At 42.8% G+C, this 15,804-nt stretch overlaps 1 protein-coding gene across 3 annotated transcripts; it reads right to left on the minus strand.

Annotated features, from left to right (window-relative positions):
- Positions 1-614: 614 nt before the first annotated feature.
- On the minus strand, positions 615-15,688 carry nemy (no extended memory). 3 transcript variants are annotated; one of them, XM_069040945.1, is made up of 6 exons: positions 15,529-15,688; positions 13,434-13,706; positions 4,802-5,025; positions 4,027-4,235; positions 2,203-2,372; positions 615-1,625 (listed from the first exon to the last, which is right to left on the minus strand). In XM_069040945.1, the coding sequence occupies exons 2-6, from the start codon at positions 13,586-13,588 to the stop codon at positions 1,475-1,477; spliced, it is 909 nt and encodes a 302-aa protein (XP_068897046.1). In that variant the 5' UTR covers positions 13,589-13,706; positions 15,529-15,688; the 3' UTR covers positions 615-1,474. The 3 variants fall into 3 exon arrangements, with proteins under 3 accessions (XP_068897046.1, XP_068897045.1, XP_068897047.1); XM_069040944.1 differs by lacking the exon at positions 615-1,625 and adding an exon at positions 1,844-2,007; XM_069040946.1 differs by lacking the exons at positions 615-1,625; positions 13,434-13,706; positions 15,529-15,688 and adding exons at positions 1,844-2,007; positions 10,272-10,511.
- Positions 15,689-15,804: the final 116 nt, after the last annotated feature.

Here is a 15,804-nt window from a genome sequence, read left to right on the forward strand (position 1 = left end):
TTTTGGCGTATTTTTTGTCTAATAATCGAGAAAATGTGGAAAATTCAACAATTTTGAGGATTTCCCATTTCCATGGCACTCTTGTTAGAAAGACGCGATTGCCAGTTATAATACGCAAATAACAAACGTCGCTTAGCAACAAAAATTAACAGTTTTTGGAGTGATTTTTAATGATATAGCGGTGTGACAGATGACATTTGACAGTTTATTGATTGTTATAAACAATTTGAATTTTTTTATTGGAAAATTTGTTGTTTGTAGTTCGACCGCTTTGATAAATTCGTGTTCATGAAAGTGTATATTGTGGGTTGCATAACTTAACAAAGAACAGATGTAATAACTTATTGTAAATTGCAGTCTAGACCAATTAATTGAAACGAATCAAACCCGTAATTTGCAATAAACAGCGCAAGTCAATACAAACGATCGAGCCGACTTTAATTAGAAACTTTTATCCAATCAGGGAAAGTTGAGTAAACGCAATGATTTGTTATGACTTAAGTCTGAGTGAAATGCAAGATCTGACTTATCGCATGCATTGACGGTTAAGTCTGTGGGTCAAGGGTGAGCGCGGACGTTTTAAGAAGATAATTGTGGGGAAGAATAAAAAGAAATAATTTTGATACATTTATTAAAACTTATAAATAGTTGTACACATTTATTTTGCACGTCATATATTAACTCTATGATATTACCTAATTTACTGGAATTAAAATATAAATATGTATAACAAATATAGAAGAAACAACAAATCTCAATGTGTCGTATGAACGAGTTGTAAAATTTTTATTGGTCCATTAAAGAAATTGTACTTGTTTCTAGTATAATGCGGAACTGGAAGTTAAACATTTACAAATCGTGAACACCGATTTAATTTCTAATTTCTTTAATAATATTTCAACATCAAATCTCTTACTCTGAAACAGATTGCTTTTAGAAATAGAGCTACCACAACATTCTTTCTACGTTGTTCTATAAAACGTAATATAAATATTTCAACAAATCCTTAAATATTTATAAAATGCTCTATTATAGTTATAGTCTTAAATAGAATAGCACACACAGCTATGAGTATTTGATTATAATACATCTAGTGAGTTTTGAGCTTTCGTGTTAACAAATTTCGATTCTGTACAAGATTAATAGGTTGGTTAATATTTAAAGATATGAGAAAATAATAAAACAAGAGAGGGAGGAAAGAGCACACCGGACGTGTGCGCCGTCGGTGCGTCCCCCATCCCCACGACTGGCTACACTACGATGCTATTTTAGTAATGCTGATTTATAATTTGGCATAATTTTTTTTTTACGAAATGAGAGTCGAATTAGAACACCAAAACAAACACAATTTACACATGCAAAATCATGTCTGTTTGTTATTAGATGAGGAGTATCCATTCTGTTGGTGTTAGAAACGTTCAGGTTCTTGGGTGGCGTTCACATCCGAGACTTTGGCGCTCGAAAGCGCACTGTCCTACAATCTTTCCGTAACACACACCTTTGCATCGCCACGCAGTGTTGGGCTACGAACAGCGTAAGATACTAAAATACCAAGTGCCACCAACACCATAGCGAGAGCGTTCACTATTAACGCCTGTTCCGGCCATTTGGGGTATTCGTCTTTCCTGAAATCGTTAGTCGTAAGAAATCGTAGCTTTATGTACAAATGCTGGAACCCGAACAGTTTCAAGCATCAGAGGCATGCACCGATAAGGAGAGTGAGAGAGCATGCAGAGAGTCTTGTTAGAGCGTTAAAATACGTAGTGTGCTTTTACATAAGTTTTTTTTTATAAAAAAATATAAAAATCGTATCACTAGGAGGCGGGAAATTTTGATATGGACAAGTCGTGTGGAATTTATAGATCCCCGGAACGGATGAGGATGTGCGCCCGGAACCGGAACTCCTCTCTCTGCAGGATGTATCCTGTAACAATAGCTAGCGCCACAAGGACCATTGCTAAGGCATTAACTACCATTCCTTCTTCAGGCAATGTGGTATAGTACGATCTAAGGGACACAAAATGCATTCATTAGTCAGTCGGCTCGCTCAACTCGATCATTATGCTCATAATGTGAGACCTTGACATTTTTCAAAAACTTCACCTTGTTGTCTCCGTGCTCGTTAAAGAAAGTAACAATTGATTTTTTGCATTCTTGAGATGCTTGTACATGCTCCCCGTTCGTCCCCCGTCGAATACTCACCCTAAACTGAAGAATACTTTCTCGGTGAGCCCGGTCAGGCATGCCGCAATGGCCAACATGAACGTCGTCAGGCCGAAAGAAGCGTGGATAGGAACCAGAGACGCCCTGAAACCCGCGGTGGCGCCCTCGCAACACAGCAAGATCAAGAAGCTGAAGAAGCCGACGACGAACTGCGAACAAAATGGGGTGGGTAGTTAAGGGCGAAATCGTAATCGGACGTCGTTACGCGTTCGGAATGTATCTGCGGGGGAACTCGCGTCGCTTTGCGGTTTTCCGCGAGCTGTCTTATCTGGGAGGAAAAAAGGAACATCCTGAATGACGGAAGAGGGTGTGGGGGTGAGTCAGCGCGACAAGCGAGGATGAGGAGTATCGGAACAATTACCCTAATATCTGGGTCAATTACGGCTAATAAAATGTGAAAACCCCATTTAATGAGGTTTTGTCTCCTTTACATGTCCAATTGGAACGGCACGGTTTCGTGGTGCGGAAGAAGAGAGTGATGTTGTTGTTCAAAAAATTGTGCACCCACATGAGTAAATTGATAACAATTGTTCAATTGCGCTCGTTATGTTCCACGGCGTCATCTCTTATTAGAACCGTTTCAGGAACTGACTCCTCCGAAAAAATGCTTTTTCGTTAATCTCTTCGCTCGGTCCTCACAAAAATGTCACTTTTCCAGATTTCTTTGCTTACGTGCACGCTTTTGGTCGGCTTACGTTTTGAAAAAAAATCAAATAAAAAAACACAGTTCTGATATTTAAATATAAACCAGATATCCCAGGACGTAAAAATCATGTCAAATATTTAAATATATTTTTTATCTTCAAATTTTATCTGAAATTGCGGCTTTTGTCGTTATAAACTCTTGCAGTGGGCCACGTTTTTGATAAGAGCTTTTACAATCGTTTAGTGAAACTCAAAATTTTTATTAATTCAAAACGAAACGCGCGCAAAAGTTCTTTCTAGATGTAGGCGTTTATCAATCTGGAGCGTTCAGTAGGGAAAGGTACTTTTTGCATGAGTTCAAACCATTCATCATGCAACGAATGTCATCAAATCCGATGGGATCGGTCAAAAAAGCAACTTTTTATCAGTATGACGAATGCAGATGACGTTTGCGTTATTCAAGCGGCGATAATGATAATAATAAAATGATAATTCAGGTTACATTTGTTTCTTTATTTACTTTCCAATGGAGTCCAAGCACCTTTGGTACTTCAAGAACTCTTATTCCTGGAGATCGATTTAAAAACATTGACGTTCGTATTTGTTTCGCTTCTGATAGCGACTATCTATTGATTTTTATAGAAGACAGAAGCAGAAGTACTAGATGCGGGATCGTATCGTCTTCTATTTGTTGAAAATTTCTCGATAACGAAAAGTTTTACTTTGCATGGATAAGTACCACCTCATAACTGCATCGATATGGTTTGTTCAACGAAAAATCAATTCCTTTCCCGCCTACGGACTCGACGTGCATTCTGCTGCACTATTATCTACGTTAAAAAGCAAACTCGACGATAAAACAGCCGTGGCTCGAATAGAATATCTAAAATGCAGCGTGTGCACTTTCATTAGTTCCGTGGCATCGTTTGATTCTCGTATTTTCTCATTATCGCTGCGGAGGAGACTTAATTTCCACCTCGCTCGGTTACGACACGGTTTCATAACCAGGCCCGAAGGCTCGGAGTGCCTTGAAGTAACTGTATTTTTACAGCAAGTGTGAGTTTTCTTTCTATCCGATCACGCCCCTTCAGCGGCTGCACTATCGTTCACCTGCCGCTTGTTAACATATCACGACGTCTGATTGATGAAGGTACTCACCTGTATGGCGAAGAGGCCCATTGTTACTAGGCCGATCCAGCTGTGAAGAGAATAGAAGTTCGGAATGGGGGGTAGGGCTAGATTGTGCGAGTCCAAGACCGCCAAGAAACCGACGGCGACGCAAGGAATCGCCAGAGCGTGAAAGACGGTGTGGAGAAGCTTGACGTAGATCCTTCGGCAACACCGACATATTCTATACAACAAAACGGCTGTAAAAAAACCATAACAATTAGTCTCCTTTGCGGCGCAAAGGTGAGAGCTGGCAATCCGGGGGGTAATTGAGCGAGAACAAACAACGGGAAGTAGAGTAGAAAACTAAGCGTCGCTAATTGCTACAACAACTGTACTAATTGGCGTCGGAGTGCGTGTGCGACTCCGAGAACTATCCCGGTGTTGTTTGGCGAAGAAATTTGCTTTTCGGTGGTCGTCGACCTCGACTCTTCGGCAGACCTAGTAATTGATGGCATCCGCGGCGTGCAATTAAAATTTCAGCCTTGACAACCGTTCCGAGCACGGGAGGGTTAGGTGCTCCGGGACCGGTCCTCGCATCGTAAATCAGATCGATCGGAGATGGTCTAGGAATTCGCAAATGGCTCCTAAATCACCGATCCTCCTCTCTTCCGCATGCACCACTGTTAAGCGTGATGGATGCCGTCGAGGGGGAGAGAAATCCACGAGTGATCCACTTGGTCGCCTTTCTTGGACGCGCTCGATCGGTTCGTGAAAGGCGATCGTGCACCTCGTAGAAATCGAATTACGCAATTGCGGTACTCACAGAATCCGCTGAATGTGATGAAGCCGGCCACCATCAGTACCGGATGGAGGTTGAACTGTCGCTTGGGGTCGTCCCTCCAGGCGAAGCCCTCTTGGTGTCTGATGACCCAATAGAGGGTGAGACCGAGGGATGCCAGGAGGAGGATGCAGGCCAAGACCATGACCAAGGCGTACTCCAGCCAGCTCCCGCAGCCCCATTCGTTCTCCTCCTCGTAGTGCCGGTGTCTGAAAGAGATAAATCAATCGGCGAGTCCAAATATGATTTGTTTATTGGTCAAGTTCGTGATCGCGAGTGGCGGGTGTTTAACACACATCGATTCGAAACATTACAAATTGAGCTGTCAATCGATCGATTGTGTTGTTTCCGAGAGTGCGACGGAAGCAAATCCATTTCACCCACAGATTCGATCACAAAGCAGACGAATTGGGTCCTCAGATGAAAGTCCAACAATGACCAAGTAACACGGTTCCGAATCGATTGTGAGAATCGTGTTGTACATCTGCTACATGGCCATTTAGAGATCTAGTCGCATTTCACTCGCATTGTAATTTTTCGTTGGTTGGTTCTTAATAAAAAGTGAAGTCGGACAGATTTTGCCTTTTCACTCGGACGCTTTCTCCCCGCATGCAGTTTTTCCGTAATTCTAACGTTCGTACAAAGAAACGGAGCCAAGGTGATTATCAGTTCCGCTCGGTTTTACGCAAAAGTAAACAGTGTCAGTTTTTGGAGCGAAGAAAAAGAACGTCCTGCCTCTCCTCCGGCGCCCATTACGACCTATTACGCGTGCATCCCCCGCGGCGCCTTCCAACTTTCTATTTCTTCTCTGGTGCTTGTTATTTTTCCAAACGAGGAATCGAGCGAAAGGTCAAAGGCGTGGAAAATATTTGAACAGGAATCCGAGTACAAATTCGATCATTACCTTCCCCATTCCGCGCGAAGCTGACGCTTTGAGCTTGGAGTGTATTAGTATTTGTCGAGAAAATACGGAGTGCAAATACGGACACCTACGTTCAATAGAAAGCAGGGGCGGCTCCGGAGTGTGACCTTTTCGTCGGCTTCTTTGACGGATTAGCAAACATGTGATTCACCGAGTTAACTAGAGGTCGCCACCGACGACCAATTTGGGAAGCCCCGCCACTCGAACCGGACGAATTTTCTTGAAAAAGCTGATCGACTCGATTCTGTCCGATCGAGTGTGAAGAAGGAGCGTTCAGAGTGGGTCGTCGACCCGAATCTTGTGCAACGTGCACGATTTTCTTTCAGTCTCGTGGAATTTTTTCGCGTGGGGATGAAAGGGGCTCCGTGAGCGTACGTTAATTAGCGTGATCTAGCCGGATCGCGCCCTTTCACACGCTCATTTCGCCGCGGCCATTTATTCATTCATTGCGAATTATTTAGTTAAAGCTGTGGCAGTGCCGTCACGTCAACTCTGCTATTTATCACGGTTGCAATTCGAGGCTATCACAGCTGTTTAATATTGCATTCCCTCGCTCATAACAGATGTAAGCCGCCTACGCGAGACTCACAGAGCCATTCCGAATCCATCTGATAAAAATTTCATAGTTCTTCTTCCCGGTTTCTCCGCTTTCCGTGCGAAATGCTAAATGTTAACGGTTATCGACTAATGGAAGCGTACTTTCTACAAAGCGACGGTTCTGCATCAGACAAAGCCCACGACGGTCGTTGCTCAAGACTTTACGACGCGTAAATCATCCGGGATGAAGATGATTCCCGTCGAAAATCGCACGTCTCCCCTACGGAGGCCATCAAAACGACGGACGCCTCCCCTGAGGCCGCCATGCCGCAGGTGTCGCCACTCTCGGACCCACCGTAGTAACGTGCATGGGCGCGCTGGTGGTTTACGACGAGACGTGGGCTCATTGTGAAACAAACTTGTCCAACAACCTCTACCCGCGGGTTGCATTTCCTCTTACACTAAACCAGTTATCATTGAGGATTATTCAATATCAAGCGGCGGAGAGATTGTGTAACGCGTTCGGCGCGAAATTCAAATTCCCACGACTTATATAAAAACGACAACGAAAGTAAAAGTGGGCCAAACAATTTCGCATAATTCATGTCGGTGTTTTAGGGTAAAAATGAGAAGATTCGTCGTGGTTACTTTCGTTGGTAATTGCTCGGAGATGACAATACATAATGTCTCTCGTTCGTGTCGGAAGAAATTAATTCTGAGGTTGAAATCAGGTCGGATTTTGTTCTCACGTAAGATGGATTTGTACGGAGTGGCGTAACTGTGCACCTGCGAGGGTCCAGGGATCCCAGGGCGCCGACGGAAATAAAGTCGTTACGAAAACTTTTTTTTCGTCGCCTGCTAATTTGGTGCTTGTGCCAAAGGGGAGAATGTGGTGGCAAAATCTGTCAGTTTTTGGCGCGAGGACCGCCCAAAAGAGACAAAAAACCGCCGGTTGCATCAAGGATGTCATCCAAAAGTCACAACAATAATTAAGGATGACACCCAAGGTTTCAATAACACAAATATAAAATGACACCAAGACGCGCCATTAGCAATTCCAAGTGGTTTATCTAATTTCAATTAATGGAAGGCTCGTTTGAGCAAGACACGACTGCGATAGCGGTTGCGTAATGATAAATCCAAACGAGGAGGGAATTGCATTCAAATATGCAGTACACTCCTCCGGGTATGAATAATTTAGACGATTCCCACCGGGTATGATTTTTGCTCTCCTCCAGCTCGTAGGAGTATTGTTGTTAATTTTTTAAGGGGCCAGAGTTCAAAAGCCGCAAGAAATCGCGGTGATTTCGACAAAGAAAATTACAGCCAGCGATAAAACAAATAGTTTTTTGGCACACCTGTGCGCTCGTTTCACACATTTTTCCGTTAGTTTAAACAAAAAGCCTCATTCAATGACCCAACTATTTATGATAAAATTTCATTTCTGTCATTGAACTGGTTATTATTTTATCAAAAGGTGACAAGTAGACCACGTCGGAAATATTGTGGGACGGAAAAAATTTATTTCACCAATAATTCAACCAACAAGGTTATATTATTTTCTTGTTTTTGTGGCCTTCGTCGTCAGACCCGACAGCATTTGGACGTTTGGGTAAGACGAGACTTTATCTAATGGAAGATGTAACGCAAGAACTCGCCCTGTTCTGTAAGTCGTATCAAATTATATCCAGTGTGAAATTGGCTCTGTTTTAGAAAGATCACATTAGACCTTTAAAAATAAAAAAAATCCACTTTTGTTGCACCGTTTGCTTGGAAAACGTCGCTTTCCTCGCGTCACAACATGCCGACCTTGAGTTAATCTAACATTTTGCTTAATTAACGTTTCATTGTTTAAGGTTTTCCAGTGAGTAACGTCGATATTAAAAATCGTGATGTTTGTTCGCATCAAGTTCCTGCGCATTTTCCGCACGGGAGTTCTTCGCGAAGAACTTCTTCACTGTCGTGCTAATGAACTGCGAAAATAGTTACGCGCTGGCCCAGTTTTCGTCATTGAAATATGTCTCTATCGGTATTTTAAGTGCAAAACGTGATAATTCCCAATCCCAACATCGTACCGGACCCAGTTTGCTAATAAAACACAAACACATTTACCGTTACAATATTTGCTGTTTTGTGTTTGCCACATAAAAAATGGTCGTTTGCGTCGGGTGACCCGATGTGTCTTCGAGCCGCGGAATCAATTTCAATTAGAGCAGAGCTCGACGGTCGCGCTGGTTCGCCACAAGATTGTTGGAGCGCTCTTGGAACGGTTCTTTGGGTTGGAAATGTTTATTTTGGGCAAACGAGTAGATATTGTTGCATCTCTGATAAAATGTTGCGTCTCATAATCCATTATAAATAGCTTCTGACTTAATTTAATCTCAATTTCTCCTCTATCTCGGCGCTAAGGTCATCGATGGTACAGGTTCTTCGAGGTTTCGTCATGTAACTGTGCAGGCAATTTAAATTCACGTTGCCAAATTACACCTATCGCTTCTTATTAATTTTTTGTTGTTCGGAATCATCCGTCTTCGTCCTGCTCGTTCGACGACATTGTAGAATGCACATTTACTCCCCAATTAGTCGCAATTATTTTTAGTTATTTAATAGAAGTACTTAGTCACATCCTGTTTAGCGCGTAAAATTTCCCTCGAATTATTATTTTTGAGTTACATAATCGTGTGGGGCTGCAGGCGCACACGTCAATACATACAATACAATTCCAAGGATACTTGTGCATGAATTACATGTTAATAATTTATGTGCGAATGTTGACACGTTTTAAAATTTGTTTTCTGTGCGTGTGTTTATTTTGTATGTAGGTAGGTAAAGCAGGAATTGTGCCAACTATTTCCGACCGGTCCCGTGAGGGCTTCGATTGCCTCATCCGACACTAACGCAAATGGGATTTTCTTGTACGATGAAAATTTAATAACGAACGTTCAAGTTCAAGCGTGGAAAAAATCCCCCGAATTTTTTTCGTCAAGGACTCGGTTATTTTGGATTTTTATCCTTGGCAAACCACCACGACGATCCGCTGATTATAGTCGTCGATGTTACTACACGGCATAAAACGTACCTACCTAATCCGCAATAACTTTGTCGAGGGCCGGAGAGTTATTGGGAGGCGAACCTTTATCCCTAATTGATTAAAAGCTCACACCCTCGAGACCGACTCAACGCAAGGAATTGCGTTTATGAGTTAACAACCGCATTGTTCGACGTAAAAATCACAAAATCGTTATCCAACCAGATTATAAATAAATGAAACCTGTTAATAATCCCGGAGGCAAGGTTAAAATGTTTTTAAACGAAAGGAGGAAAGATAAATCTCGGCGAGCTTAAAGGGAGTAGCTACCGTGCGACCTCGTTTTCGCGTAAAAATTAATTGAACTAATTTACTTAACAGGTGTAAATTCGTCGGTTTGTTTACATGCTCGTTCATTGTGTGTACAAGAGCCATAATCTTTATTGATGCTCTCGCAAACACACGGTATCAAATTTAATGTACTCGCACAGACCAGCTTTTTACGAGGGAACTTGTGTTTGTAATTAAAACCATATTAAAGAGGGCCACTCCGTGACGTGAATTTTTCGGAAGACGACGGCAGGAATTCGAAATGACGCTTCCCCTCGACGCGCCATCGCTCCTGCCGTGCTTCCCCTGACGCGGCCATCAAACCTCGGCCAATTCCTGCGAACCCCTGCCAAACGACGAGTGACGACACCGGTCATCTGATTATTAGCGCAAAACATGTTACGAAAGCTGTGACATCCCATTTTATGCCAGAGACACACTTGACACAATTAAGATCTTGCTTGGATAATAAAAGTTTACATAAACACTTAAAAAAATTTACGGCCCCGTCTTACGGTGGAACGCAAATATTTTACTAGTGGTGTGGAAGTTTTCGTCTCGCGGATTTAAATGTCCCAGTCCAGGATCAGTCTCTTCGAGTTTACGAGAGGTGATTCCTCTCGCGGCGTCGAACTTACGTGTGCATCTTGTTCTTCGCCATGGTCCCTCTGGTTTCTTCTTGCCAAAAAAAAATACGATCAACTTCCGAAAAACTTCACACTTTGTCTACATGTAGGCACAATATGCGCACGTACACCACGCACAACGAGCGAAAGCGAACTAAATAAAATGAAGACGAAGAGGGCGACCGAGAAGAAACCCACTTTGTTGCTTTTGAGTTTGTGTTTAGAGCGGGACTGCGCGCGAGTTTCGTTTTGTTGTTGACATGATTCTGGTCTCGCGGTTTCGACACGGCGACATCTGCCAACGGTCGGACGAAACTCCACGACTTCTTAATTGGTTCGGTAATGAGATAATTCGACGGTCCAGACGGCTTTCGCTCGAATTTTCGGTACGGTTGGGAATTTGGAGCGGCGGTGGGAGGTCACGTGATCGAGCGTGGGACACGTAGGATGTTGTCAATAGAGGGATTACGAGTTACGACAATGAGGAAGAACAATCAGCTACTTTTATATGCTAATTGGCGGAGTATGCTGCGGCGCGTCACGGTCAATGGGACCATTATTGGGTAATTCAGGACCTGTTGGCGGTGATGGGCCGTGGCGATGGGTCCAACGATCGATTGGTGATTGTCGAACCGGTAGAAATTGATTGGAATGGAATTTTAATTGAACAAGGGTGCGATGTAGGCAACACATTATACACCGACACCAGGACGCATGAAAAGTGGTTAATTACGTTAACACTAATTGACCTCGTGTGTCATCTCCGGTAATGATAAACAATTCTTGACTCATTTTTTTGATTATTGAGGAAATTGGGAGGTATTTTTTTTGTATTTTATGAATGAGTTATTCAATATTTAAGTTCAATAAACTGTGGCGACATTGATTGACAAAAACCATTGTGGCAGGTGGACGACCTTACACATTCATCAACTGTAAACACAACAGCGTCGGCGTCTTTATGAATATCTCGAGTCCTCCCCAGGAAGATAATTCTCTCTGGATTCAAATCGACGTCTCACGGGTCTCGTTAGAGAACGCCGTTGCGTGATTAGAAAGAAGAGAATTAAAATAAACCGAAGGAGATAATTAAAAATAAAGAATACGAGTAGCAGATATCTCCCGTGTCCTGAACGGGCGGAAGAGAAAAAACAAAACGTTCGTGCAGTTCTTTGTGTGTATGAAAGTGAAAAGTCGATTGTACGAGAGAATGAGGGAGTAAATTTTCCTCCCCGGTGCACGTCACTGGTCCACGTAACCAAGAGGGGCAATAAAAACAAAATGATAACTGGAGTCATAAAGGAAAATGACGCTGAAATTGTTATGTTGGTACCCAAATATTTGAAAATTTCAAAAATTTAATCTAAATTTTTTATTTAATTATTAGTGTTAAGCCAGTAACTTGTAGTAATAATCTAAGTGTGAATTTTTTTTACTCATAATAAAAGAACTGTTAAAAATAAAATTCTTTGATTTGTGAAATAAACATAAAAAAAATGAAAAATCATAGTTGGCCGATGATTTTGAAATTTGGTATAGGGGCCTACATGTTGATTCTAAACAACTTTTCTTAATAACTTTTTATCGTATTTGTGACAAAAAAGTACTTTAGTCTACAGGAAAATAGTTTTTTTTTGAAAATTTTCAAGATACTTGATTTTTCAAAACTAAAATTATGTTAGAAATGAGTCTTTAACCAAGCAGAGCTGAACCCCAGAAAATTGGTACTTTGTAAAATTTTAGAATATGTAATTTATTTTTTGTACTCAGCTTTGAAAGCAACGCTTCCAACATCCAACGCTCGCTCCGAAACGAGTGCTTCCCGGTCGATTCGAATGTAAAAATTCCAAAAAACACTGGCCCTTTGAGGCATTCAAAAAAAATCTGTCTTGATAATAATAAAATTTAGTTCATAAAATACAACTTCCCTGGGTTTTCCTCCATTAAAAAATTACGGAAAGATTTATAATCGTTGAAAATTGTTCCTACAAAATTCACAAATTATTGCAAAAATTGAAATATCAAGTGAAGCAATCGTTTCCAATAACCAAAGACCACTGCCTAATTGGCTTTATGTTCGTTTATGTTTAATGTATTAAAACAAAAAAATTTAATTTAATTTTCGTACAAAAAATATTGTACGAACCACTTGCGTGAAGAGATCTTCCGTTCATTCGCGCATTAATTAAAGGCACTCGCTCCTTCGTCGCTCGTGCTTTAAAAAATGCGCTCATGCGGGAACATCGTCTTCCCGCACTTGGTTCGTAAATAACTATTCAAGTATAGGAGCTCTGTAATTAGTGCATAAAAATATGTGTAAAGAAATATAGATTAATTCTGAATTATTTTTAAATAATAAAGCACGTCTAATTTTTTGCTGGAATATTTCCTACTTTTGTTGGTATCTCGAGTCCTCCCCTGGAAGATAATTCTCGCTGGATTCAGATCGGTCTCACGGGTCTCGTTAGAGAACACCGTTGCGTGATTAGAAAGAAGAGAAAATTAAAATAAACTGAAGGAGATAATTAAAATAAAGAATACGAGTAGCAGATATCTCCCGGTCCCGAGTCCTGAACGGGCGGAAGAGAAAAAACAAAACATTCGTGCAGTTCTTTGTGTGCATGAAAGTGAAAAGTCGATTGTGCGAGAAGAATGAGGGAGTAAATTTTCCTCCCCGGTGCACGTCACTGGTCCACGTAACCAAGAGGGGCAATAAAAACAAAATGATAACTGGAATCATAAAGGACAACGACGCTGAAATAGTTACACGGAAAGGGTGACTAATGGCTCACTTCAATCAATCTAATTGGCCGGAATGCGAAAGGGTTGTGAGCCAACACGGGACCGTCGATGTCAATATCGCGTGTGCAGATGTCACCCGACAACCCCCAGGGTGAAATTCTATTCACGTAACACCTGATCGGCTCGCAATAAACAGATTAAAATTCTTCCAGGAGGGTGAAAGTCCGGTGCGAAATCATTGTTAGCATTCGAATCAAGTGAAACGTAAAAAAATGATCAAATATTTATACTTTCTTCGGAAAAGTCGAGTCGCACTAATGAACGGCGACGTGGATATTGTCCGATAAATAATGGAATAATCGAGTATATCGGTATTGTTGTATTTTATTCATAGACGACCCGGTTCGCACGGAAAAAATCCACGGTACTCACGCTTCCTTTTCCTTTTCTTCTTGGACCGTCACCGTGGTCGGAGGCGGCGGCAGGTCGTCCATGGGAAGAGTGTCTTCCGGCGGGGTGGGAGGGGTCTTGTCGAATTCCGCCATGGGGGCCATATCCGGCATGGGGGACACTGAATTGCTATCCATCGGGATTAAAACGTTCCAAAACACTTCACAACCAATTAGAGACTAGCACTACACCATTATCGGGGTTTTCGGTTCGCACGTTCGGCGTCTTCATCAAGCGACGAGTGACAACGGATTCCTGCACAAGTAAAAGTGATTTTTGAGTAGGGTGCGAGACAAAAAAATGGAAATGGTAGCGGCGGAAAAGCAATCACAACCCGATGCACTTTACGATCCACCCAGAATAGCTTCTTCAATCGTAATTAAATAAGTCATGAGACGTACAGTAATGGAATTTCGGAACGAATCCCACCTAATAATTCAAGAGTGCAGCGTAAAATGTGGCGGATGCGACGGGGATTCCTCGAGGGACGCGAGTTACCGACGCCGTGAGAAGAATCTTGGCGGCGGCGAATCGATAACCTTCAGATTAGCGTAATCGAATTCGGTACGCCTCTGCGGGATTTCTTTAAAATTAAACAGATGTCAATGGCAACGGACTCGTAAACCAAAAACTGAAACCTATTCGCTGTTCCTGAAACACGACACTGTAGCCGCATCAAGTATTCAGCAGTTTCAGCCGGGTCCTTGACGGGATTAATTGGCTTTTAATATTTAACAAGGCGAGGTCCTGGAGTACGTTGTAATTAAGGTGAACAATTAATTTGGGCTAGGACGGCGGACGGGGGAATGTCACGAGAGGTAACGTGAAACACGGGGAAAAGTCGATCGAAGGCGCAATTAGACAATCGACATTCGACGAAACGGTGACACCCACCTGTTTGGCCTCCTTCCAGGATAAAGTGATAACTGTCGAGATTTTGGGGGCGCGAAAAAATCTTGGGAATTAGCCTTGACCTTTGGGAATTGACATCATCGGTGAAAAGCACCGAACAGAGAGATGGGACCGGAAGATGATGAAAGAAAAAACTTCGACGCGGCAGTAACGGGCAATAAAATAAAATCAAGTACTTATTGTGGGGCGATAAATGTGATGCGCCGACGACGGGAGGATGGGAGGAAGGCTCCCGTGCACGCCACTGGCGCTCCGCGTCCTGCGAAACTCTCAACTTCCATTAAAACTTAATTGTGCAACATAAATTTTTAAGTTTTCACGTGTGTGTGCGCGCGCGGAAAACACGCCGTGCATCAGATTAAATCCCTCCGCTTAATCCTTACTGCAAACGACTTGACAAAACAGGACCGCGCGAATAATCCTGGTGATGTACGGTGTTCCGGGTCCCGCAGGAGAATGAACCGAAGGGCGTGGCATTGCCCGGGAAACTTATCCGGCTTATCCGCCGTGTGAAAACGGTCCGAAAGTGGGAAATTTTCGAAATTAGAAGGGCCGATCGAACCGAGATGGAGAAAGGGAAGCGGCAACCGTCATGGCCCACCCCCGAAAGTGGGGAGTTCGTTGGCCCCGAGCTTCGGATCGCGCAATAAACAAAAACTAGACCCGCGTCTGGTTATCTACGTTCGCCATACGGAAGCGTCGACGAAATTAAAAGGACCAAGTCGTAATAAATCATCCGCAAAGTGTTGTGCATGGGAGCGATGGGATTGCGGCGGTGGTCATGTGTGGATGAGTAACTGTGTGGATTTTTTTCGGTGATTTAACAGTTTCTCACGACCTTAAGAAGCGGAAGTCGCAGCGATTATTGTTAACATCGGTCGTGGAAAAACAGAGACGGCACAGAAGCGGGTCAGTACGATTCGTGAATAATTAATCGCGGAATGCATCGATTGGGGTTGGAGATTGTCCTCCACATGGACCCAACACGAAGCCAGTTAATTCGTCACTTCCGGGAGGAAAAAAAATCACGAACGCATGTTCGCAGCTAAAAAATACAAGTGTGCTTTCGACATTCGTCCCGGGAGCGAACAAAGACTTTTTGCGCAAAAGTTGAAAAATTGCGCGCCCAAAATGTAACAGCCTTCCGCGACTATTTATAACTTACAGTTTATTTCTGGTGTCATGTTGGGGACGGTTCTGGGGCGATGTGGCGGTTCGTCGGGTCGTACTCGCACACAAAACGGAAACAATACACTGACAATTAAAGCGGCCAAGCTCGCCGCGATCTACAGTGGATGTAAAACTGGAAGGGTGTGTGTACTCTTTGGCTCAAATCGCTGCTTTGACGCACTCGCAGTGTGCTTACGGAGGCTGCTCTTGCTCTCTCCGATCGCCATGGTTACCAGCCGCTTATTTTATAATGTGTTCTGTCATCGTCGTT

Source organism: Tenebrio molitor, chromosome 3 (assembly GCF_963966145.1).
Source record: "Tenebrio molitor chromosome 3, icTenMoli1.1, whole genome shotgun sequence".
NCBI lineage: Eukaryota > Metazoa > Arthropoda > Insecta > Coleoptera > Tenebrionidae > Tenebrio > Tenebrio molitor.